This window comes from Bubalus bubalis, chromosome 18 (genome assembly GCF_019923935.1).
Source record: "Bubalus bubalis isolate 160015118507 breed Murrah chromosome 18, NDDB_SH_1, whole genome shotgun sequence".
In the NCBI taxonomy this organism is placed as follows: Eukaryota; Metazoa; Chordata; class Mammalia; order Artiodactyla; family Bovidae; genus Bubalus; species Bubalus bubalis.
In genome coordinates, this window is record NC_059174.1 from 52,819,999 (window position 1) to 52,845,640 (window position 25,642).

General features: G+C 50.3%; 2 protein-coding genes across 9 annotated transcripts in view; both read right to left on the minus strand.

Moving 5' to 3' along the window:
• Positions 1–755: 755 nt before the first annotated feature.
• RSPH6A (radial spoke head 6 homolog A) lies at positions 756–21,564 on the minus strand. Of its 2 annotated transcripts, XM_006067487.4 has the most exons (6): positions 20,672–21,564; positions 13,560–13,794; positions 7,831–8,595; positions 6,234–6,378; positions 5,344–5,461; positions 759–1,711 (listed from the first exon to the last, which is right to left on the minus strand). In XM_006067487.4, the coding sequence occupies exons 1-6, from the start codon at positions 21,328–21,330 to the stop codon at positions 1,474–1,476; spliced, it is 2,160 nt and encodes a 719-aa protein (XP_006067549.3). In that variant the 5' UTR covers positions 21,331–21,564; the 3' UTR covers positions 759–1,473. The 2 variants fall into 2 exon arrangements, with proteins under 2 accessions (XP_044786705.1, XP_006067549.3); XM_044930770.2 differs by lacking the exon at positions 5,344–5,461 and having other exon boundaries at positions 756–1,711.
• Positions 21,565–21,653: 89 nt separating this feature from the next.
• SYMPK (symplekin scaffold protein) overlaps positions 21,654–25,642 on the minus strand; it is a 33,299-nt gene continuing 29,310 nt past the window's right edge. For 6 of the 7 annotated variants that reach the window (XM_006067486.4, XM_006067483.4, XM_006067484.4 and 3 more), the window contains 5 exons: positions 23,970–24,157; positions 22,888–23,064; positions 22,580–22,675; positions 22,068–22,394; positions 21,654–21,900 (listed from right to left, as the gene is read on the minus strand). In XM_006067486.4, the coding sequence (XP_006067548.3) occupies positions 21,763–21,900; positions 22,068–22,394; positions 22,580–22,675; positions 22,888–23,064; positions 23,970–24,157 (926 nt within the window). In that variant the 3' untranslated portion in view covers positions 21,654–21,762. Of the gene's footprint in view, positions 21,901–22,067; positions 22,395–22,579; positions 22,676–22,887; positions 23,065–23,969; positions 24,204–25,642 lie in introns of those variants that run through there. The other variant, XM_044930769.2, reaches the window with a different exon arrangement.

Sequence of the window (25,642 nt, forward strand, 5' to 3'; positions counted from 1 at the left end):
CAAAAAGACCCTGATGCTGGGAAAGGTTGAAGGTAGGAGGAGAAGGGGACGACAGAGGATGAGATGGCTAGATGGCATCACCAACTCAATGGACGTGAGTTTGAGTAAGCTCCGGGAGTTGGTGATGGACAAGGGAGGCCTGGCGTGCTGCAGTCCATGGGGTTGCAAAGAGTCGGACACGAGTGAGTGATTGAACTGAACTGAACAGCTCCACATTTTCCACCAAACTCCTATATATTTCCACAACCTCACTCACTCCTCCAACACCCACCAAAATTTGATTGATCCCTGCAATACTCTAGGTGTCCCAGTAATCCACTGGTAATCCAAAATCTCTTCTTGATCCCAACAGCTCCCTAATAGTCAGTGTCCCTCCCTTCCTGCTCCCATCACAGATCTTAAATGAAACTGACAATCTTACTTCAAACCCCACTCCTCTCCTGTGTCATTTTATGGGCAGCACTGCCATGCCTTCCAGTCACCAGGCTGCAGATTTCAGTGTTTCCCTAGACTTCTGCCATTTCTCTTCACTCCCTGATTACAATCCCCAAGTCTTTTGCATTCTGTCACCTGAATTCCTCTATTCCAGTCCATTCCTCTTTGCAGCCTCGGTCGAAACTCCTCTCCTGCTTGGACTCTCCCTGTATCAGCCTTGTCTCTGCTCTCCCAGACCCATGTCTCCCCTATCTACACTCCACTTGGGATCTAGAGAGGTCTTTTTAAAGCATAAATACGATCAGGCCCAGCCCACCACTGTTCAAAGCCCATCCATGGCCTCCCTAGGGCTCTCAGGACAGAGTTCAACCCTGGGTAATCTGTTCCTGCCAACTTTCCAGCCTTATCTGTTGTCACTGACTCCTCACACCGTGTCTCAAAAATGAGGTTTGAGCATCTACCCCAACACATCACACTCGCTCTTGCTCTTGGATCTTTTCACACCCTGTTCCCTCTGCTTGGAATGCCTTCCTACTCTGTTCTTGGCCGTTTATGAGCCAGAGCTCAGGAGCTCTGTCAGTCCTCTGGGCTCCCCCTTCTGGGTTGTCATTCCCTGAGGAAGGCATCTGTCTCTCCCGTGGAGTATCCAGCCCTGGGAGAATAAATCTTGGGTCACTTGGTCGCTGCTGTGTCCCCAGCACAGGGCTGGGCTGACCAGTGGCGGCACTTCAAGAGTTGTTTGATGGCCAGATGAATGAATAAATGAACAGATGGGAGAGACTATGCCGGGCAATGTCTGGGTTCACAGCAAAGTGCTACAGTCCTGACTCTGAGGTCCTGTCAACAGACGTGGTGAACAAATGATTGAGTGACTCACCCAAATGCCTTGGGGAAATTTTATTTAGAGCAGCTGTCTTCCTCTTCTACCCCATCCTCTAGGGTCAGAAAGCAAACCTACTATGAAAAAAAAAATCAAGCTATAAGTCTGTATAAGGGAAAACCTGCTGGCTACCTGCTTGAGGAGGGGGCTAGGGGGCCTCAGTCATCCTGGTCCTCATCCTCATCTTCCTCTTCGTCTTCTTCCTCTTCCTCCGCAGCCGCCAGGGCCTGTTCCTGGGCAGCCTTCAGGGCCTGCTCCTCCTCCACCGTGGGGTCGCTCATCTCTGTAGTGTCCGGGCCGCTGGGGTACTCGTGCTGAATGGGGGCTGGCAGGGACGGGTTGAAGTTCTCAGGACTGTACTTGTGACCCCAGCCGATGTAGATGTTCTCAAATTTCCTGGAGGGGCGGAGAGGTGCTGGCAAGTCCTCCCTCAAAGACCCCAGCCTGAACTTTTGTTAAAGGTGGGACCCAATGTAGGCACAGCATGCCTGCAGAGTTGTGGGCGGTAGAGTGCAATGTGCACACCAGGTTTCCCTGTTCAATTGTTCTTTCACTATTTCCTGGGCATCTTCCTAACTGCCAGATCGTGTCCAGAGCTACAATGTCTAACAGCACACGTAGCTGGTGAGCACCTGAAACGGGGCTGGCCAGACGGAGGAACTGAATTTTGAATTTTATTTAATTTTCAGATTTCACTTGTGGTTTCTTCTTTGACCTGTTGATTGTTCAGGATTATGCTGTTTAATTCCTACATACTTGTGAATTTCCCAAATTGCCTTTTTTTAAGAGATTTTTTGTTGTTGTTGTGGACTAATTTTTTTTTTATCTTGATTTAATTTGTTACAATATTGCTCCTATTTTATGTTTTGGTTTTTTTGTCTTCAAGGCCTGTGGGATCTTAGCTTCCCGAAGGGATCGAACCTGCACCCCCTCCATTGGAAGCTCAGAGTCTTAACCACTGTGCCACCAGGGAAGTCCCTCAGATTTGCTTCTTTAATTGATTTCTAATTTGATTCCAGTGTGGTAAGAGAAGATATTTTATATGATTAATCTTTCTAAATTTATCATTTGGTCTACCCTGGGGAATGTTCCATATGCACTTGAAAAGAATGTGTGTTCTGCTGTGGTTGGATGGTGTGGATTTTATTTCATTTTAATTGATCTAAATTATAAAACCAATACTTCATTTATTGGAAGACATCCAAATATGTCTGGGAGAACCTGGGCACGTGAATCTACTTTTCAACTGTAAATGTTGTGAAATCTGGATACAGGTCAAGTATTTCTGATGAAAATTTAGTACCTAAGGGACTTCCCTGGCAATCCAGTGGTTAAGACTCTGCATTTCCAATGCAGTGGGGTGTGGGTTTGATCTCTGGTTGGGGAACTAAGATCCCACCGGTCGCGAGGTGTGGGAAAAAAATGCAGCTCGAATTGAGATCTACCGCAAGCGTAACCTTCACTCCGGATTTTGAAGACAGACTGAAGCAACTTAGCAGCAGCAGCAGCATGAACAAAATACAAAGTAGCTAATTAACAATTTTTACATTATTGATTTCATGTTGTAATAAGAATATTTAGGATATTTGGAGTTGAATACATTATTAAATGAATTTTGCCTGTCTATTTTTATTTCTTGAACGTGGCTACTAGAAAATTTTAAATGACATATGTGGCTCATATTTTATATACATTGGTCAGCACTGGTCTAACTGTGGGAGCCTAGCAGTGAACAAATTAGACAAGAATTAGAATTGCTGGCAGAAACCAAAGCAATATTGTAAAGCAATTATCCTTCAATTAAAAACAAATCAATGTTAAAAAAAAAAAAGAATTCAAATTGCTGCCGTGGTGCCTACATTCTAGAGGGAGGAGACTAATAATAAACAAGGATGTAATTGGTTGGGTCAATGGCACCCCACTCCAGTGTTCTTGCCTGGAAAATCCCATGGATGGAGGAGCCTGGTAGGCTGCAATCCATGGGGTCATTAAGAGTCAGACATGACTGAGTGACTTCACTTTCACTTTTCATTTTCATGCATTGGAGAAGGAAATAGCAACCCACTCCAGTGTTCTTGCCTGGAGAATCCCAGGGACAGGGGAGCCTGGTGGGCTGCCGTCTATGGGGTCGCACAGAGTCCGACATGACTGAAGCGACTTAGTAGTAGCAGCAGCAGCCCCACCAACTCACCTCTCCCCAGACTTTTAATGGCTGAAGCAAAGAGGAGTAAGTGGGAGAAAAGGGAAGAGACTGAGAGACAGGGAGAGAGCCAGAGAGTTTGCCCTGGGGAGCAGTTTGGATTTGACCTTATTTTCACAGCCTTGCTGTTCCCTCGAGAATCCTTTTCCTCCAGATCGCTTTGTCGGAGGCTTCAAAAATCACTGCTTCCTTGGAAACCCTTGACCTCTGCCAGCCCTGGTTCCTGGGGTCCAGGAACCAGCGCCTCACTCAGGAGGCTGCACTTGCTAGGAAGGCAGAGTCTTGGGCTCCAACCCAGACAGACCTAGGGGACCAGAAACTTCGCTTTAACCAGAGTCCCTGGTGAGTCCTATCCACTCGAAGTTTAGGAAGCTCCAGTCTAGAATGTCCTCCTGGGGAGCCCCCTGGAGGTCCAGTGGATAGGACACAGTGCTTTCACTGCCAGGACCTGGTTCAGTCCCTAGTCAGGGAACTAAGATCCTGCAAGTCTCTCGGCCAAAATAAATGAATAAGTCTGATTTGAATTGTTAAAAAAAAAAAAAAGAAGAAGAAGGGGAATGTCCCCTAGTTACTTCTCTCTTTCCCTCAAAGGTTTCAGATCAAGGCTGCCTTTCCCAGGAATCCTTCCTTGATCCCTAGACATGACAGTTGCGAGCTGTCATCTGTCCCTCCACTCTCCCTAGTGGTACTTCTCTCCATTTGGAACCGGATATTTGACTGGGGTGGGGATGGGGGTGAGGGAGGGTGAGGCTCCATGTGCCGTTGGCAGCTATGCCTCCTCTGCCTGCTCCCAGATTCATATCTGCTTTTTCAACAAAGCGCTTGGGGCCCAGCATACAGCTGGCAAACAGTGACATTCCAGAGTCTTTTATAAAGAACAAAGTGGGGATAGACGGATGCCTGATTGCGTGGTGGATGGGAGGGTGGATGATGGGTGGTTGGGGACTCCGGGGTGGAGGGATGGGTGGGTGAGACCAAGTTTGGATCTTTTGCTTTCAGAGGAATGTTGGCAAATCAGGGTGTGGCCAGAGGGGCATTGGTAAAAGCGAGTATGTCTCTTCCACGCTTCTGGAGGCGAAAAAGAAATTGCCAAGAATGTGGATAAATTATGAAGATTACATCAAATCCCACCTTTCCTTGTGAATCCCAGTAGCGAACCCCATGCAGGTTCATCATTGAGACGGGAAAGGAAACGCTATGAAAAGTCGTCGTGCCATCTGGTGGACAGCGCTGGTAAGTGCATGCCCAGGGAGCAGAAAAGCTGGAGAGAGGCGGAGGGACCGCCTGGAGTGTGTAACTGAGGTGAGAGGATATGGAAGTGATTTTGGCTTGCAGACCTTTTGGAAATGACCGGTGAGGGAATCCTGGTGGGGAAGATTTCTGCCCATAGAGAGAAGACCCTCCAGGAGACTTAGGGAAGCAGTTAGCTTCCCCAGAGATGAGACTCTGTCCCTCTAAAGGCCACCCCAAAGGGGACATCTGAGTGCTCTCTGGCTCCATGCCTCATACAGCACGGAACCCTGGGCCAGGGGGGTCAGATATCCAGGTTTGAATCCTGCAGGTGCTGTGTGACCCTGAGTCAATTCCTTCCCCATTCTGATCCTCCATTCTGTCATCCCAGAGGCTCACACCCTCTTGGTTTGGGATTTCTTGGTCTGGGATTTTAATCCTCGTGGGACTCCTGGATTCTAAGTGAAGACATTAGCCCCTAGGGGCTTCCTTAAGGAGCCTATCCGATCTTTGCCCACCCTAGTGGGTTGCCCCAGCACGTCACTCTGAGGAAGTTGTAGGAGCGCCCTCTGCTGGGGAAAACTAGAAGAAGACCTACTTGCCACTGGCGTAGGCATAAGCCCCTGGCCAGAGATTGGAGCGCACGACCGCCACGGAATACTGCGGGCTGAGGGTGCAGGACAGGCGGGCGGTCCACGGTGCCATGTGCATGATTTCTGTAGGGGGAGCAGAGAGCACCAGGGAGGTCAGAGACTGGGCTGCAGCCCCCTGCCCCCCTGCAATGCACAGCCCCCGAGAAGGGAAGGCGGCGAGAAGGATGGGAGGGAGCAAAGAGGAAGGAAGCGGAAGGGCATGAAGGGAACTGTGGAAACCAACAGCTCTGGCTTCCGTGTTTGAACCCTGGCTCTGACCACTCTTTCTGTGTGGCCCGAGGAAGCCACTCCACCTCTCTGAGCCTTAGTGATCACACCCAGGCAATGGAGACACTTATCTCACTTCCTGTGCAGAGTGGCATGAGCCCTGAGGGCCCCTGACAGGGGAGCCGCTGTGATTCCCCTTCTACGTTGGCCATCAGTTTGAACCAGGGCTCAGAAAACGGCCTACAGGCTCCAGACTCATGGAAATCTGCATTCACATCCTCACTCTGTCTGCTCACCCACTCTCAGCCTCTCCTCCTTCCTCCCATCAGGTACCTGAGGTCCCAACCTCAGGAAATTCCTGTCCAGTCTTCCAATATCCAGCTCAAGTCCTGCCTCCTCTGGGGAGGCCGCCCTAGCTCTCGCTCCCTTTTTCCAAGCCCACAGGGGACTCAAAAGATCATGTGTCACCATCTGGGCCTTTGCATGGGCCAGATACGGCTCACAAGATGGACACGCTCCTATAACCCCATGGGTGCCCATTTTATAGATGAGAATTTAACAGAGGCTCAGAGAACCGCTTCCCCTCCCTTTCTCCCAGCCTCCACCGACCTGTGTGTGGGGCTGTTACCTGCGTCTTCTGAGAGCGGGGTCAGCAGCGGGGGCCCGACCTCCTGCTCCACTTCCTCTACGCCTTCATCTGCCTTCTCTTCCTCCTCCCCCAACTCCTCCTCCTCTTCTGTCTTCTGCAAAGGGTTCACCCAAGTGCAGCGGCCCTGCAGGTGGGGAGGAGGAGGTCAGCTGGTAGCCCCAGGGAACAGCCCAGGCTCTGTTCCCTGGGAGGCGGTGAAGGGCCAGGCAGGATGCTGGGGCCCAGTCCTATTCCCAGGGACCCAGGTGTGGGTAAAGGTCAGGGTGAGATGCACAGGCAGGAGGGCGGGGGAGAATGGGCCGAGAAAGCTGCTGCGGTGAGACGGGAACCCCTCCTCTCTCAGCCTCTGTGGGCTCTGTTTAGGGAGCCATCCATCCATTCATTTATTGTATATTTAAGGAGCACTTACTATATAAATGCAGTGCTCCTGGTGCTGGAGTTACGTCCTTGAGAAAAAGAGACCCCCACATCTCTGCCCTTGTGGAGTTGACATTCAACAGCCCATATGGCGCTCTGTTTGCTCATCTGTGAAATGGGGGTGTCATGGATGCCTCTCTCATTGGATTATTGTTGGGTTGAAGGAAGTACTGAAGAGTTAGTAAACGTCTGTTGAATGAATGAGTGAACCTAAGTGCAGAGCATATAGCAGACCTCAGTTTCAGCAACTGAATGGGAATGGCCATTATAGCAATCTGAAAAGCGGTTATTCGGAGTCCATAATCAGTGTTTATCGAATAAATGAATGAATAAGAAAGTTCCTAGCACACAACAGATGCTTCCTTGAATGGACAAATAAATGTATGTAAAGTTTACACAAACTAGGCATTCAGTAAATGCAGGTCCACCACCTCTTATCCACACTTTCAAAATTTGGAAAGCTTTGAAAACCAAGTTTTTTCATGAGTCATTTGGCTGCAATCCTGACTGACAGATGAGAGGCTTTTCAGTGTTGCTGCAGAAAGTGACACCTTTAAAAATGGGCTGCAGCCCCAGTGCCTCCTTGACATGTTATGTAATATATGGTATGTGTACTGTGTCATCTTTTTATTTTTGTGTATTTTTAAAGTACTCTTATTTTTATAAGTACTTTTTGCTTTTTTTGCCATGCCACTTGTCTTGTCAGATCTTAGTTCCCTGACCAGGGATCAAACCCTGGCCCCCAGAAGCCTGGAGTCAGCAAGAATACTGGAGTTGGTTGCCATTTCCTCCTCCAGAGGATCTTCCCCACGCAGGGATCAAACCCAGGTCTCCTGCATTGCAGGCAGATTCTTTATCGCTGAGTGACCGGGGAAAGCCCCTCCTAACCACTGGACCACCAGGGAATTCCAACATCACCATTTTTAAATCTGAAAAACTCGGGATTCCAAGAGGCATCTGGTCCCAAAGGTTTCTGCCTGGGGACTGTCAACCAATATCTGTTGAATGAATGGATGGATGGATGCATGGAGGACTATTACGGAGCACAGATGCCTCGCTGCCAGCAGGTGCTTGGCATAGCTAGTTCCGGAGTCACACCTGGTTCTACACCCCCCCACCCCCCACCCCCGGGCCTGGGCGGCTGGAGTCCCGCCCTCACCTGCGGCAGGATGTGCTGCGTGTGGTGCACCCAGTTGGCCATGGAATCCACCAGCTCGAGGACCGGGATGCCCTCAAAATCGGGGTTCTCCTCGTAGGAGTCGCGCCCGGCTCCACCTTCCTCCTCTTCGTCGCCCTCCTCCTCGCCAAACTGGTAGAAGCCAAGGGGACTGATGTGCGTGGCGGCCGAGATGCGGGCGATCTGGGCCCGCAGGTAGTTGGCCTCGTTGCCCGGGAAGGGCGGGTAGCTGATGACTGGTGCGTCCAGGTAACCCGTGAAGAACTTCCTGATCTTGCGGGCCTGCACGATCTGGATCGGTGTGACGTGGGGCAGCCGCATCCACGGCCGGCCCGGCTCGTTGCACACGAAATACAGGTACCTGTTGGTGCCGGTTCGGCTGTCTTCCTTGGGGATGACGGGCGGCGGCTTCCACGTGGGCTTGGGGATGACGTCCGTGGCCTTATCCTCGTCCTCGTCGCCCTCCTCCTCGCCGTGCGCCTCCATCCCCTCTCCGCCCTCTGTCATCTCCTCCACCTCCTCCTCCTCCGCCTCCTCTTCGCCCTCCCGGAATTCCACCTCGGCCACCAGGTAGCTGCGACTGAGCCCCAGGATCTTGCCCCAGAAGCGGCAGGTGTGGATGGGCTGCTGCTCCACCAGCTGCTTCAGGGCCATGAAGATGCGGAAACTCTCATCGGAGCTCAGGCCCACGCCAGCCTGCTCGAAGTAGAAGGCCTTCTCCATGATGTTTGGCACCGCGGTCTCAGCCTGCAGCGGGGTAGGGGGCGGACGGCAGAGGGAACCAGGTTGAAGCCCTGCTCCCCATGCTGACTCTCCTAGAGTCCAGAGACTTAAACTACTCGGTAACCCAGTTGCTCAAGCAACCATTTCTGGCCACTGATGGAGGGGTATCTGTGCCAAGGAACTATGACGCTTACTTAAATTGTACCTGTGTGAGTATTCAGTTGCTCAGTTGTGTCTGACTCTTTTGCAACCCCCACGGACTGTAGCCCGCCAGGCTCCTCTGTCCATGGGATTCTCCAGGCAAAATACTGGAGTGGGGTTGACATTTCCTTCTCCAGGTGATCTTTCCAAGCCAGGAATCCAACCTGCATTTCCTGCATTGGCAGGCAGATTCTTTACCACTGAGCCACCTGGGAAGCCCTTAAATTGTATAGTTGATGTAAAAGATTTGGGGACAAATGTATTGCATTTTTTTTCTTAAAGTTGTATAGTGCATTTCCATTTTCTTTAAAGCTCCATTTGTGAGCTCAGTGTTATTAATAAAAGGAACAAGTACTGCATTTGCTTTCTGTGAACGCTAGACTGGTTCCTTATTCACAAATATTAGAAGTCCCTCTCCACAGGGGGATTATACATTCCCACCCCCACCCCTGCGCATTCAGGAGTGGTCATGTCACTTGCTCTGACCACTCGAAATGGGAGTGAAAGGGACACAGGTCACACCCAGGCAGGAGCTATAAGAACCCGTGTGGGGTTTGCTATGCCTTGTTTTTCCTGCTCTGCAACCGTGGGAGCCTGAGTCACGGCGGCATCTCCATCACCATTCATCTCAAGTGGCTGATGAGCCGAGCTTCCTAGCCCAGCCTGGATGGGTAGGAAGTGTGAGCGAGAAATAAACTGTGTGACGTTAAGCCGCTGTTTGTTATCTCAGCTCGACATGGCACACCCTGACTAATACGCTATAGGAGGAACACCATGATTTTGAAAGTGATTCCGGCACCTGAATAATACTCTATAGGAGGAACACCATGATTTTGAAAATGATTCTGGCAGTTTCCCGCAATCTAAAACACAGGGCAAAAGCTTCTTTGCCTAATCGACATTTACACCAGCAACTTGGTGGGACAGAGTCAAAACTGAATCCCCAGACTCACTGTGCTGCCGGCAGGGAAGCTAAGTGAATGAGCAAAGGAAACCCTCTTTGGAGTGTGTGCCTGGCCCATGAGCCAGTGGCCATCACCCTCTTTCTGGGAATGTCTTCCACCCACTTGGCAATGGAGTGGCCTCACCAACCATGATCAGATTATGTCACCCTGCCCTCTGGTCACTGTTGATTGGAGCAAGTGAGGACAAAATGGCAGCTCAGGCTCTCCTTTCTCTCCCTCTGCAGTTTGTAACTGGGTGGAGAGAAAGTACAGCTGGTGCCCTCCAGCCTAGAAATGACTTCTGTGGGTTGGCTGGGTTTGAACCCGGGTTGGTCTGGCTCCAGAGGCCATAGTCTTAGCCCCTCCTCTGTAACTCTTCTATTAACTGTGGAAGCTTCCTCTTTCTTTCTCCCAGTTTCCAGAAAGATCCTATCTATGATCTGAAGGAAAAGATTTCCTACTGGCAACTGGATGGAATTTAAAAAATTAGGAGCAGAGGGGAATCTCTGAATGCCAGCTTGGCCTGGGGTCCAGCTACATTCCTGCCCTTGGGTTCGTTGGGTTCAGTCCACCGAATCAGGACCATCCTCAACCCGCTTCTCCATTGCTTGCTTTCTCCAGGCTGGAGAAGTGGAGAAGTTCCACAGTCACTTTCCCAGCCTCCCTTGCAGCCAGGGATGGTCATGTGACCCAATCTGGACAATAAGATGCAAGCAGATATTTTCTGAGGGGCTCCTGATTGACTGATTGATTTACTGGACCGTGCTGCCCAGCTTGTGGGATATTAGTTTCCCAACCAGAGACTGAACCAGCACCCTCAGCAGTGAAAGGGCCAAGTCCTAACCGCTAGACTGCTGTGGAATTCCCTTACTTCCTGGATTTTTAAAAAAAGGGGGTCAGTGGGAGGGAATTTATTGGTGGCCCAGTGCTTAGGACTCAACACTTTCACTGTCCCTGGGCAGGGAATGAATATCCCACAAGCCGCATGGCTCAACCGAAAAAAAAAAAGGTGGGGGGCATACTGAGAACAGCTCCCCACCCCCCTTTCAGGGCACTGGTGTGGAAATATGACGTCTGAGGCTGTAGTAGTCATTGTTCAAACATGAAGTGATAAACGCAAGGTACCAAGTGTCAACATGATGATAACCGAACAGAAGGGAGGGAAGCGCTGGGCCTCTCCATGATCTCACGGAAATGCTGCCCCAACTGTACCCACTCTCAGCACAGTGAAGCAATGAAATGTTCTGCTGGACTACTTGGGCCAAGTCCCTGCAGCCCAAAGTGAGCTTTACTGACTGCCTTGGTCAGAGATAGGGTTTATGCCCAAATTCCTATGATCCTGAAAGGTGCTTTCTTGGTTTGGATGGAGTAAGGGTGAGGGATGAGGGGGAGAGTGGGGAGAAGATAGCCCTCAGTATCCCTTCTCTGGGGAGCCACCTTGCCAGCCGTAGACTGCTTGCCCCTGACTGTTAGGTGTGAGAAAAACTATCTTGTCTAAGCCACTCATCTTCATTTCTGTGACATCTATTTCCTGTCTTAAAGTGAGCTCTGTTGACAAACAAGTACAAGAATAATACTAAAGTTTCTTTAAAACTATAAACGTGAGACTAGTGAGGAACTTTTCAAAACAGAAGTGCAGTGATGGGGAGCCAAATCTGCTCTGCAGCGGTTGTACACAACAAGCAGGAGAGTCCCAGAACAGAAAACCATCTACAGAGCAAGGCACAAAGCAAGGACTCCAGAAACAGACTGGAGTCCACATACGTGTAAACGAATGGTAGAGGTGGCATTTTCAAAGCGGGGAAAGGACAGTTTTTCCATAAATGCTGTTGGGGATCATAAAAGAAACAGAAATTCTTTCCATTTGAAAGAAATAGAAAATGAGAGGAATGAGAGCCCCTCATACAGAAAAAATAAATACAAAATGCTGAATAACAAATTCGATTTTCTTCCTAAAATCATGCACAGGCCACTGCTGCTGCTGCTAAGTTGCTTCAGTCGTGTCCAACTTTGTGCGACCCCATAGACGGCAGCCCACCAGGCTCCCCCGTCCCTAGGATTCTCCAGGCAAGAACACTGGAGTGGGTTGCCATTTCCTTCTCCAATGCAGGAAAGTGAAAAGTACCCGCAATAATTTTGCCCTTTTACAAACCTCATATTAAAAACTCTAGCTCCAAAAGCAAACATCAAAAAAACAGCGACCAAAGAAACCCCGCCTCCAAGTTCTAAGGGGTGGGGCCTCTAGTGACTTGGCTTCGAAGAGGGCAGAGCCTCCCTCAGGATTATATTTCAGGGGGCGGAGCCGAGGGTGGAGCCTCCAAAGGCACAGCGTTCTAAGGAGGCGGGGCCATCAGGGACGGGCGATAGAAGTGGGTGCGACCTGGAGGAGTCGGGGAGGAAGAGTGCAGTTCTAAGGCGGTGCGGCCTCCTTAGAGACTTCGAGACTGCTGATCTAAAATTTAAAACCGTGTTTTCAGGTAAAAACTGTTCGTGTCTAAGACTTGGATTCCCACCTGCGCTCTGCTCACCCAAGGGCTCATTCATTCCTTGGTTAGATGGTCGTTCCCGGTTCTCTCAGCATCTCACCCCATTGTGGCCAGAATCCTAGAATTTCAGAAGCATGAGACGTGAGCACAGACCAACAGCATCTGCAGAGATGGCCGAGATGATAGCCCAGGCTTTGGAGGACACAGCACTGCCTTCTTCGTCCCGGCTTTTCTAGTTTTGAGCCCACTAAGTCCTTCCTCCATGAATAGGAATAATAAATGGCACTTGCCTTAAGGCTGCTTCAGGGATGAAATGAGCCTACACTCCTAAGCCTAGGAGATGTCAGAATTCTCGTAAACAGAGAGTTCCCAACAAATGTTTCTTTATATTTCTTTCTTTTTGGCTGCACCACAGGGCTTGTGGGATCTTAGTTCCCTGCCCAGGAAAGGAACTTGTGCCCCCTGCATTGGAAGAGTGGGGTCTTAACCACTGGACCACAAGGGAAAGTGAAAGTGAAGTCGCTCAGTCGTGTCCAACTCTTTGCGACCCCATGGATGTAGTCTATCAGGCTTCTTCGTCTATGGGATTTTCCAGGCAAGAGTGCCAGAGTGGATTGCCATTTCCTTCTCCAAGGGAAATCCACAAGGGAAGTCCCCCCAAAATGTTTCTTAAACCAGTGAAAGAACATTTGAGCCAAATTTTAAGCCATCATCCAATGCTGTATCCAATGCAGGAGATACCATCCAATGCAGGAGATGCAGGTTCAATCCAAGGGTTGGGAAGAGCCCCTGGAGAAGGAAATGGCAACCCACTCCACTACTCTTACTGGAAAAATACCATGGACAGAGGGGTCCGGCGGACTACAGTCCATAGGGTGACAAAGTCAGACACGACTGAGCGACTGAACACAATCCTGGAAAGAAAATCATGGAATTAAATATTCTGAGGGAAAAAAAATAATAAATAAATAAATATTCCGAGGATAGTAGAATGTTCATGAGTCGTGGGTGGAAGACTTGTTAGCAGGTCTCAATTTGCAAAAAAGGAAACTGAGTCCAAGGGATAGAAGACACCTTCAGTGTTGAAAAACTCCAGAAGGTAGGAGGTTTCACAGAAAATATCCACGAAGCAGTTATTTTGCAGAAAGGAGGAAAGGATGGCAGGAGAAACCAGCCTCTACCTCCATGTGGCGCTGGAGTCAGGTACAACTTTCCCTCTGCTTCAAACCTTCTGGTGGTGCCCCAGTGGCCTCAGGAGAAAGCCCAAACCCCTTAGCCTGGCGTTCAAGGCCCTGAGTGGTCGGTCCCACCACTCCGGCTCTTTCTGCCACTCACGCCTCCCCACTGGCTCGCTCACCGTCTCCTCCTCCATCTCCTGCTCACCCTCGCCGCTGCCGCTCCGGCCGAACAGTGCCTTCTGCCTCTCGGCCATCTCGTAGGTGGGCTGCATCTCTGGGTCGTCCCAAAGTGTATCCAACTTGGGGTGGAACCATTCCCACTGAGTGGTGCGGTTCAGCGACTCCAGGAGGAACAAGGGGTCCTCCGGCCTCTGGTTCAGGATCTTGGTCAGCAGGTTCGCCAGGTGCTCATACCTGCCTCAGGGAGAGGGGAGTAGGAGGTGGGGGACACTGATCACTCAGCTTGCTGAGCTTGCTGCTGTGTATCTGGCCCTGTCCCTGGCACTAGAGACACCATAGATAACAGAAAATGTCCCTGCCCTGATGGACCTGACAGTCTTGCGATAGAGACAGATATTAACCAAATGGGTAAAATATACAAAAGTGTGTAGTTATAGGGAGGTAAACAAAGCAGGGAATGGGGATTGGGAATGCCAGGGATAGGAAATGGTTTGCAGTTTTAAATAGGGAGGCCAGGGGGAGCCTCACTGAGGTGACCTTTAAGCTGAGATCTGAATGATCTTATTCACTGAGGGGGCGTACTGTGCAAATATTAGAAGGAAGAGTGTTTCAGTTGGAGGGAACAGCATATGCATAGGTCCTGAGACATTTCATGAGTCTAACATAATCTTGATATCAGAACTCAGGGAAAGTAGGAGGAAGGGAAAGTCCATGCCAGTCTCATTTAGAACTACATATGCTGAAATCCTAAGCAAGTGGTACCTAGCATTCTTAAAAGGATGTTGTTGTTGCTGTTTAGTTGCTCAGTCCTGTCCGAATCTTTGCAACCCTATGGAAAGCCTGTAGGGCGCCAGGCTCCTCTGTCTCCATGGGATTACCTAGTCAAGAATACTGTGGGATTATTCAAACAGTTCCAGAAGTCCTAGCTACAGCAATCAGAGAGGAAAAAGAAATAAAAATAATCCAGGTTGGAAAAGAAGAAGTAAAGATCTCCCTGTTTGCAGATGACATGATACTGTACATAGAAAACCCTAAAGATAGTATCAGAAAATTACTAGAGCTAATCAGTGAATTTAGCAAAGTTGCAGGATACAAAATCAATACACAGAAATCACTTGCATTCCTATATACTAACAATGAAAAATCAGAAAGAGAAATTAAGGAATCAATCCCATTCACCATTGCAACAAAAAGAATTAAATATCTAGGAATAAATTTGCCTAAGGAGACAAAATAACTGAACACAGAAAATTATAAGACACTAATAAAGAAAGGCAATGCCAAAGATTGCTCAAACTACCACACAATTGCACTCATCTCACACGCTAGTAAAGTAATGCTCAAAATTCTCCAAGGCAGGCTTCAACAATATGTGAACTGTGAACTTCCAGATGTTCAAGCTGGTTTTAGAAAAGGCAGAGGAACCAGAGATCAAATTGCCAACATCCGCTGGATCACTGAAAAAACAAGAGTGTTCCAGAAAAAAACATCTATTTCTGCTTTATTGACTATGCCAAAGCCTTTGACTGTGTGGATCACAATAAACTGTGGAAAATTCTGAAACAGATGGGAATACCAGACCACCTGACCTGCCTCTTGAGAAACCTGTATGCAGGTCAGGAAGCAACAGTTAGAACTGGACATGGAACAACAGACTGGTTCCAATTAGGAAAAGAAGTACCTCAAGGCTGTATATTGTCACCCTGCTTATTTAATTTCTATGCAGAGTACATCATGAGAAATGCTGGGCTGGAAGAAGCACAAGCTGGAATCAAGATTGCCAGGAGAAATATCAATAACCTCAGATATGCAGATGACACCACCCTTATGGCAGAAAGTGAAGAGGAACTCAAAAGCCTCTTGATGAAAGTGAAAGAGGAGAGTGAAAAAGTTGGCTTAAAGCTCAACATTCAGAAAACTAAGATCATGGCATCTGGTCCCATCACTTCATGGCAAATAGATGGAGAAACAGTGGAAACAGTGTCAGACTTTATTTTTTTGGGCTCCAAAAACACTGCAGATGGTGACTGCAGGCATGAAATTAAGACACTTACTCCTTGAAAGAAAAGTTATGACCAACTTTTAAAAAAAAGCAGAGACATTACTTTGTCAACAAAGGTCCATCTAGTCAAGGCTATGGTTTTTCCAGTGGTCATGTATGGATGTGAGAGTTGGACTATAAAGAAAGCTGAGTGCTGAGGAATTGATGCTTTTGAATTGTGGTGTTGGAGAAGACTCTTGAGAGTCCCTTGGACTTCAAGGAGATCCAACCAGTCCATCCTAAAGGAAATCAGTCCTGAATATTCATTGGAAGGACTGATGTTGAAGCTGAAACTCCAATACTTTGGCTACCTGATGCAAAGAACTGACTCACTGGAAAAGATCCTGATGCTGGGAAAGACTGAGGTGGGAGGAGAAGGGGACAACAGAGGATGAGGTGGTTGGATGGCATCACCGACACAATGGACATGAGTTTGAGTAAACCCTGGGAGTTGGTGATGGACAGGGAGGCTTGGCATGCTGCAGCCCATGGGGTCACAAAGAGTCAGACATGACTGAGCGACTGAACTGAACTGAATGAAAGAAATCAAAGGTGACATAAACAGAGGGACAGATATTCCATGTTCGGGTGTAGGGAGAATCAATATTGTGAAAATGACTGTACTACCAAATGCAGTCTACAGATTCAATGCAATCCATGTCAAATTACCAAAGGCATTTTTCATAGAACTAGAACAAAAAATTTCACAATTCATATGGAAACACAAAGATCTCGAATAGCCAAAGCAGTCCTGAGAAAGAAGAATGGAGCTGGAGGAATCAACCTTCCTGACTTCAGATTATACTACAAAGCTACAGTCATCAAGACAGTATGGTACTGGCACAAAACCAGAAACATAGACCAATCAAACAAGACAGAAAGTGCAGAAATAAACCCATGCACCTATGGGTACCTTATTTTTGACAAAGGAGGCAAGCACATACAATGGGGCAAAGACAGCCTCTTCAGTAAATGGTGCTGGGAAAACTGGACAGCTCCATGTAAATGAATGAAATTAGAACACTTCCTAACACCATACACAAAGATAAACTCACAACGGATTAAAGACCTAAATGTAAGACCAGAAACAAACTCTGAGAGGAAAACATAGGCAGAACACTCGATGACATAAATCAAAGCAAGATCCTCTAGGACCCACCTCCTAGAGAAATGGAAATAAAAACAAAAGTAAACAGATGGGACCTGATTAAACTTAAAAATTTTTGCACAGCAAAGGAAACTATAAGCAAGGTGAAAAGATAACCCTCAGAATGGGAGAAAATAATAGCAAATCAAACAACTGACAAAGGATTAATTTCCAAAATATACAAGCAGTTCATACAACTCAATGCCAGAAAAAGAAACAGCCCAATCAAAAAGTGGGGGAAAGACTTAGACATTTCTCCAAAGAAGACATACAGATGGCTAACAAACACATGAAAATATGCTCAATATTGCTCATTATTAGATAAATGCAAATCAAAACCACAGTGAGATATCATCTCATATTGGTCAGAATGGCCATCATCAAAAAGCCTACAAACAAATGCTGGAGCAGATGTGGAGAAAAGGGAATGCTCTTGCACTGTTGGTGGGAATGTAAATTGATATAGCCACTAAGACAGTATGGAGATTCCTTAAAAAAACTAAGGATAAAACCCCATATGACCCAGCAATCCCACTCCTAGGCATATACCCTTAGAAAACTAAAATTGAAAAAGACACATGTATCCCATTGTTCATTGCTGCACTATTTACAATAGCTAGAACATGGAAGCAACCTAGCTTTCTATTGACAGATGAATGGATAAAGAAAATGTGGTACATATACATAATGGAATATTACTCAGCCATTAAAAATGAATGCATTTGAGTCCGTTCTGATGAGGTGGATGAACCTAGAATCTATTATACAGAGTCAGAAAGAGAAAGATAAATATCATATTCTAATGCATATATACAGAATCTAGAAAAATGGTACTGAAGAATTTATTCATAGGACAGCAGTGGAGAAGCAGACACAGAGAAGAGGCTTATGGACATGAGGAGAGGGGAGGAGCAGGTGAGATGTATGGAAAAAGTAACATGGAAACTTACATTACCACATGTAAAATAGATAGCCAACGGGAATTTGCTATATGGCTCAGAAAACTCAAACAGGGGCTCTGTATCAATCTAGAGGGGTGGGATGGGGTGGGAGATGGGAGGGAGCTTCAAAAGGGAAGGGATATATGTACACCTATGACTGATTCATGTTGAGGTTTGACAGAAAACAACAAAATTCTGTAAAGCAATTATCCTTCAATAAAAAAATAAATTAAAAAAGAATACTGTGGGTTGCCATTTCCTTCTCCAGGGGATCTTCCCAACCCAGGGATGCAACCTGCGTCTCCTACATTGGCAGGCAGATTCTTTACTATTGAGCCACCATGGAAGCCCCTAAAGGGTGACACACCATGATTAAATCGGGATAACAAGAATGCTAGACTGGACCTATATTAGAAAAATACAGAAAAAAATTAATCACATTAACATGTTAAAAGAGATTATGAGAGATCACCTCAATAGGTGCAGAGAAACTAACATTCAATATCCACTCATGATGTTTAAAAACCTAGGATACTAGGAATAGAATAATATTCTATAATCTCATAAAGAGGAGACGTGTGTAAGCTGCAGTACACACCAAATGTAATGGTGAAAGACTGAATAATTCCCCTATGAGATTGGAAAGGTAGGAGCCTTCTTTTACCATTTCTATAAAATGCACTGGAGACCCCAGCCAATGAAATATGACATGAAAAAGAAAATGTAAAATTTTAGAAAGGAAGAAGCAAAACTACCATGGTTTGCAGATGACATGATTGAGAATGGAGTGTAAAGACCTTGAGCTGAGGGTGTGCCTGGCATGTTGGAAGAATATTGAGGTCATTGTGGCTGGAGCAGAGTGAGGAAAAGGGGTTGAGATAGGAAAAGGAGGCTGGAGTGTTAACAGTACCAGCATGACTTCCATTCACCTGAGTCAGGCACTATGCTGGGCCCTTGAAAGCAATGTTGAATTCTCACCACAGACACCTGAGAGAAAATTATGATCCTCACTTTCTGGATGAGGAAACTGAAGCTTAGAAAATTTGAGGTCATGCGGTCACCCAGGGGTAGCACAGCCTTGACTGAAAACCAAGTTGGCCTAATTTCTGAGCCACCTGGTGGCTCAGACGGTAAAGAGTCTGTCTGCAATGAGGGAGACCCGAGTTCAGTCTCTAGGTGGGGAAGATCCCCTGAAGAAGGAAATGGCAACCCACTCCAGTATTCTTGCCTGGAAAATCCCATGGACAGAGGAGCCTGGAAGGGCTACAGTCCATAGAGTCACAAACAGTCAGACATGACTGACAGCTCCACTTTCACTTTCGCTTGGCCTAATTTCAGCTCCTGTACGTCTAAGCCTCTTCAGCGTGCAGCCATTCGGCAGCAGTGCTGGGTGTGGTTGAGCCACCATTGACTTGGGAAGGGCAAGAAGGAGAGAGAGTTTTTCAACAGGGGGCTTGAGGGAGCTCACTGGAGCTCACTCTAACCTACTGGTCAGAATTCAGGCTTTCATTGCTATGGCCCAGGCTCAATCCCCAGTCAGGGGACTGATATTCTGCAAGCCATGTGGCATGACCGAAAAAAAAGAAAGAGAAAAGACCCATTAAGGGACCTTGAAACTCCCAAGGGCTGAGTGCTGTTGGGGCAGAGCTGTGGGTTATTTATTTATTTTGAGGTTAATTTTGACTAGATTCTAGGATCTGAGGTAGGAGCTGACTAGAGATGACATTTGGAGAGGGAGGAGGGGTTGAATTACATAGGACCTTGAAGGCTGTTCTGAGAAGCAGGAACCTTCTTCTGAAGGCACTGGTGAGCCATGGCAGGCTCTGAGCATGGGAGGAATGGGGGTCAGCTTTGTGCTTGAGCAAGACCTGCTACTCCTCCCAACTCTTTTCTCATTCTCCTGCTTCCTCCCTTGGTTCCAGTTACACCAGCCTCCTTGCTGTTCCTCAAACACAGCAAGCTCCCAAGCCTTTAAGCTCACTGTGGCCTCAGTTCAGTTCAGTTCAGTCGCTCAGTCGTGTCCAACTCTTTGCGACCCCATGAATCGCAGCACACCAGGCCTCCCTGTCCATCACCAACTCCCGGAGTTTACTCTGTGTCCTATGTCTGGACAATTCTTCCTCCAGTTTACCCACATGGTGCTCTCTCTCACCTCTTTCAGGTTCCTGATCAAATGTAACTTCCTCAGAGAGGCCTTCCCTGACCTCGTACGATTTAACATCCACTCCCATCCCCCTTACTCTGCCCTATCGCTCACCTTAGCTGTTATCACCTTATACTTATTGTCCATTCCCCCACTAGAGTGTCAGCTTCATGAGGATGTGATGGGGGCCTATGACTGCATCTACATGGCCTTGGCAAATGCCTTTCTCAGGCAGGAAATGTTAGTGGATAACAGGGCCTCAGGAGCCAAATCACTTGTGCTGAAATCCTGGATCTACCATAGCTAAGCTGTGTTATTTTGCACGTGGGATCTAATTCCTCTGTGTCTGTTTCCCTCCCTGGGTTAGGCAGTAACTAAGTACTGGCTTAGACAGTAAAGAATTCGCCTGCAATGCGGGAGACCTGGGTTCAATCCCTGGGTTGGGAAGATCCCCTGGAGAAGGGAATGGCTAGCTACTCCAATATTCTTGCCTAGAGAATTCCATAGACAGAGGAGCCTGGCAAGCTACAATCCATGGGGTCATAAAGTCTCCGACTGGACTGAGCGACTTTCACTTTTCTTTCAAAATTGGAACAGATGTGCTAAGCTCAGCCATGAGAACCAGCTGTTAACCTGTGAATTGCTGGCACAGTCTGGTAAGTAAATGCTAACTAGTGTTGTTATTTATTCCCTAACTCCCAGTCTGAGTTAGATGCCCCCAGAGTGGTCGCTGGTTCTCAGTGAAGAGCAATCTCGTCTAGACGAGGAGGTGGGGGCTTGGCTGAGGTCTCTCCCTGCCTGGGTCCCTCCCTCGCCCCACTTCCAGGGCCCTCTCTCACAGGCTGAGGTCGCTGTTGACGCTGGTCTGCAGCAGGTAGGCCTTGGCGTTCTGCACGGCCAGCTCGCGAGGTTCTGGCTCGGGCAACTCCATATTGAAGGACATGAAACCCAGCTCAGAGGGCGAGAACTGAAGAGTGGGGTCATCCCTCATGTAGGGCCCATGCTGGGTATCCTGGCTGAATGGCAGGTCTTCTCTCTGGTACATGGTGAACTGGCCTGGGAGGTCTGCCGGCGGCCCCTGGTAGGCAGACTCCAGTTGCTGGAATAGGTTGCCTTCACCCTGCTGTAGCTGCTGCAGCATTAGGCTGGCGTTGTGGCTGGCCTGCAGCCTGCCCTCACTCAGGTAAGTTTGGGGCTGCACCTCTGCGGAAAAGCCCGGATTCACATAAGGGTCCTCGGCCTGGAAAACCAGGTTCTCGTTTGGGGTCAGGCTGGCCCTCTGTGGCCAGCCACGGAGGTTGCTCTGATTCGACAGTGCCTCCTGACTGCCGCGCAGGATCTGGGGGTCAAGCGGTATCTGCTGCAGCTCCTCGGGGACCAGGGGCGAGACCGGGGGCCTGGTGCGTTCCCGACTGCGCCGCCGCTCGGAGACCTGTGAGCTCCTACGGCTGGAGGTAGGCTGAGAAGGGGGCTCTGGGTCAGATGGAGGGTCCCCCATAGTTCAAAGGGATCGCAGACTTCCAGGAAGAAGGCTTGCAGATAGGCAGGCCAGATCAGTCGCCCGTATTGTGAGCACCCAGCAGCCGCTGGGCTAGCTGCGCAGGTTGCTAGGGACGGAGGGGGCGGGCCGTTACCAGGACAGGGCGCGCGGGGATGCGCGGCCAAGAAGCGGCTTTTCGCGCAGGCGCAGCCCCATGCCAGAGGGGCTTGCAGTCTTCCCCGGCGGGTTGGAGGGCCTCCTGGGCACGCCCACCAGCCTCTGCACAATCCCACAGCTGACACGGAGGCAGGCATCAGAGACGACACGCATACCCCAGACCGGCGATCTTTTTTACTTTTTTAATTTTTAAAGGCAAAGCACCGTCGGCCAAGCCCCTCCCCGGCCTCCCTGAGCTCCCAGTCCCACTCCCCGGCCCCCCAACAAGCTCCGTCAGCTATTCCCCTTGGTCTCCGGTTCGCCCGCCTCCTCAGTGGCGGGGCTGGGAGTCTGCACTGTGTCTTCTCCAGCAGCTGTGAGGGGCTGGGGGCTCCGCTCCTCCTTTGAAAGCAATCCACCTGCTGCAGTCTCCTGGTGACAGAAGCGGGGGCAGGTCAAAGACAGCGTTGTCGCATCTCCAGTACTTCTTCAGGCCCTACCCTTCCCGCCCCCTCCCTGCCTTGGACACTAGGCACACACACTTAACCCCGGCCCCTGGTTTCTCTCATCTTCTGTTGCTCTGGGGCGGTCATCCCTACCTTAGGTAGGGGTCCCTCAAGACTAGAGTCCAGCAGTGCGGCCTCAGTCAGCCCCGAGTCATCGTCCATGCTGATGAAGATGGCCGGGGTCTCACACTCAGGCCCCTCCTCCCGGAAATCAATGGCTTCCTCTGGCTGGGGGGGGCCTGGCCGCGCCGAGGAAGAGGACGAGGACGAGGAGGGGGCTCCCAGTCCCCCAGGCTTCAGCTTCTGTTCTTCCTCCAGTTGCCGCTTTAAGGCCTTCTCCTGGGCCAGCCGCAGGCCGATGAGATCTTGAGGGGGTCGGGGGGCAGGAGGTGGTGCCAGGGCCAGAGGCTCTAAGTCATCCTGGAGGTGCGGGGCGACACACAAAACCGCAGGGATGGCTGGGACCCAAGACCCAGGCTGCTCTCAAGGGGATGGTGGGGTAAAAGATGGAAACCACCCTGAGGCAGACAGCAGAGAGGGCTGGTGTGGGTAGGAGGAGGGGCGCAGGGCACTTCTGGCTTGGGGAGGGGGCTGCAGACCCTCACCTCTTCCAGGGGCCCGGCAGGTGCTTCCTTAGTCTCTGGCTCCTGCTTGCCGCTGGCCTCCAGGATGGCCATGATGGAGTTGGGGATGTGCGCTTGCTAGGGGAAAAGCAGATGGGGGCGCTGTGGAGAGCTCTGACCCGGAGACAACCCCCTTCCCCAAGTCCCACTCAGACCCTAGGTGTCCTTGACTCTCCAGACCCCAGGACCTTCGTGACACTGCCGGGGTGCCCCTGCCCGCACCCCCGCCCCCCCGCCTCAGTCCCCCAGGGCTGGACCCATGGGGCCACCCACCCCACACCCGGGGGTACCTGGTGGGGGGTGAAGGAGCGGACGTGGGCCAGCAGGGGCTCCCGGAGCTCTGGGCACTTGTCAAAGACGGCCCCCAGCTGCTGGGGTGGGAGCTGCAGGATGACCTGGAAGCTCTGGGGCTTGGTGCGCTGACAGCACTTGATGAAGCCCTCCCACACCTTAGGATACTTCCACACCTGGACCGGGCAGGGAGGGAGCAGTCGTGAGGGGGCCTGCAGGCAGCCAGACGCCCCAGAAGTTGGGACAAAGACGTAATGCAAGAAGGCCATGCCTCGCTGCATTCTCACCGCCACCTCTAGAGGGCGACGTTAGCCCTGCTAAAGCTAGGAGGCCCAGGGAGGTGCGGGACTCGTCTAGGGTCACACAGGTCCCAAGGGCAGAACCAACCCCCAGATCTGCCTGCATCTGCACTTAACCTCTAAGCCAGATGTTGCAAAGTGGCAACCTGTGGTCTGAATCCAGTCTGAAGGCTTGTGGATAGAGGGGTTTTTTTGTTGTTTCATAAAACATTTCTAGCTTCTCTTGAAAACTGGGGCCATCTTTCAGCTCAAGATGCCTCTTGTCTGACTGAGTGTCAAATGATGGGGGGCAAGGGGCAGCCCTGGTGGCTCAAATGGTAAAGAATCTGCCTGCAGTGTGGGAGACCCAGGTTTGATCCCTGGGTCAGGAAGATCCTTTGGAAAAGGGAATGGCTACCCGCTCCAGTATTCTTGCCTGGGAAACCCCATGGACAGAGGAGCCTGGAGGGCTACAGTCTAAGCAGCTGCAAAGAGTTGCACACAACTAAGTGACGAACACTTTGAAGGGGGAGCCACACCTGCTGGATGAGCACCTCTCGAGTCTGCTCCTACCACCCAGCAGCCTCACTCGCCGCCCTGCCGCCATCTGACGCAGTGACCCCTAGAGGGCTGTACTGTCTCAGCAGTCTGCCCGGCGTGGTAGAGCGTGTCTCTGCATGAGCGCTCCCTTGGGACAGGGGCCAAACCGGCTGGAAAAGCCTGCGGTTCTGCCTCAAGTCTGTTGGCAGCACATCCTGCGGCAGTCCCCTGCCTGGGAGACCAGGGTGGTCGGGGCGGATTACCTGCTTCATGATGAGCCGGGACAGGATGTTCATGACGAAGCCCCCCAGGCGGGGGTACATAGTCAAGGACTGGATGACGGTCCTCATGAGCAGCATGGGCAGGGGGCTCTGCTCCATCAGTTGCTGCATCACCACGGCCAGCACCTCCGACGTGTACACGTTTCGCTCCGCAAAGCACAGGTTGGTGGCTGCGAGGAGGCGGAGAGGGGACCTGTCCCCTTTGCCCAGCAGCCCCTGGGAAGTGGGAGTCCCACCACCCCTTAGAAAGCCTCAGCCCTGTGATCTGCCCGCATGAGGTGAGACCCAGCCCCAGCTCCCTGAAGCTCCAGGCAAGACAGATTCCCTCCCACTCAGAAGTGGACACTGTGGTCTGATCCTTGGAAAGCCTGGGAGCTGGGGTAAGGGAGAGGACACGTCCATCTCCTGGAAGCCCCACGGGGCCATGGGAAGACATTGGTCCTTTCTCTTGGAGAACAACGGCCAGAAAGGGTGAGGGGAGAAAGATATGTTGCCTACCCCTGGGGCCCCATTGTGGCTGGACTGGGATGGCGTGGCACCTCCACCTCTACTGGAAGGAAGCAGCTGTGACTTCCATAAGCAGTCCCTCAGGGGACATGCTGCTCATGGTCTCCATGAGCAGACTGGTCAAGAGACTGCTTGCTCTCAACCCAGTGCACTAGGCTCGTGCTGGTGCTCGGGCGCTACCAGGCCTGGGGGGATATGGAGGTCACAGTCCACAGAGTCACGAAGGAGGGGCGAGAGGAGGAAGTCTGGGCATACGATGAGCACCAGGAAGGGCCTGAGAGGGGCTGGTGCAGCACAAGCACCCACAAGGACAGGCCCCTCAGGAGCACGCTGTGGGACTCCAAATCAGTGAGATCAGTGGTGCTCGGATCCACTGTTAGTGGGGAGACTCCGGGAATTGCCTCTGAACCCCTTCTGCCCCAAACACCACTTGCCAGGTAAGTCTGTCAACCAGGAAGTCTTTATTGAGCTAGAAGAGAGGCCTCCCAATCCTTGAGAGGCTAATGGAGAACAGAGGTGGGTGCCTATAAAGAATGTGGGCTGGGGAGCTCCTGTAAGGAAGAGAGGGAGGCTGGAGGCATTGCAGGCAGATAGGCAGGGAGGAGGCTGGAGGTGGGGTAGGGAGGGCACCTAGGCTGCAGGGAGCACAGAAGGTGAACAAAGTGCAAGAGGACCCGCCCGAAACAGAGGCTGTTCCTCCTCCTCCTCCCGTCTAGGTAGCTGTTGGCTTCTGCCTGCTCTGCCAGAAAGCCTCCAAAATCAGCCTTCTTCCCTCTCCTCCCCTTCAGTTCCACTCCAGCCTCCTCCTGGGCCTCCCACCCACCCTCTAATCCACCCTCCATACAGCAGCCTGAGAGGGTCTTTCAAAAGCTCAACCTGACCCTGTACTGCCACAGGCCCTCAAGAGAGCAAGTCTGAACTTGAACTTGGGTCTATGAGAGACCAGCTGTGGGCAGGGCCTACACCATTACAGCCCGACTCCATCCCCCACCACCATCCTCGACCAGATCCAGCTGGGTCTGCTCTGCAGTTCCAGAACCAGGCCTTGCTAGCAGGGATCATCTCTCCTGTTCATCCTGTTCATTCCTCACCCCTGTTCATCCTGCGGTATCAGCTCAGGTGTCCCCTCCTCCAGGAAGCCGTTCCTA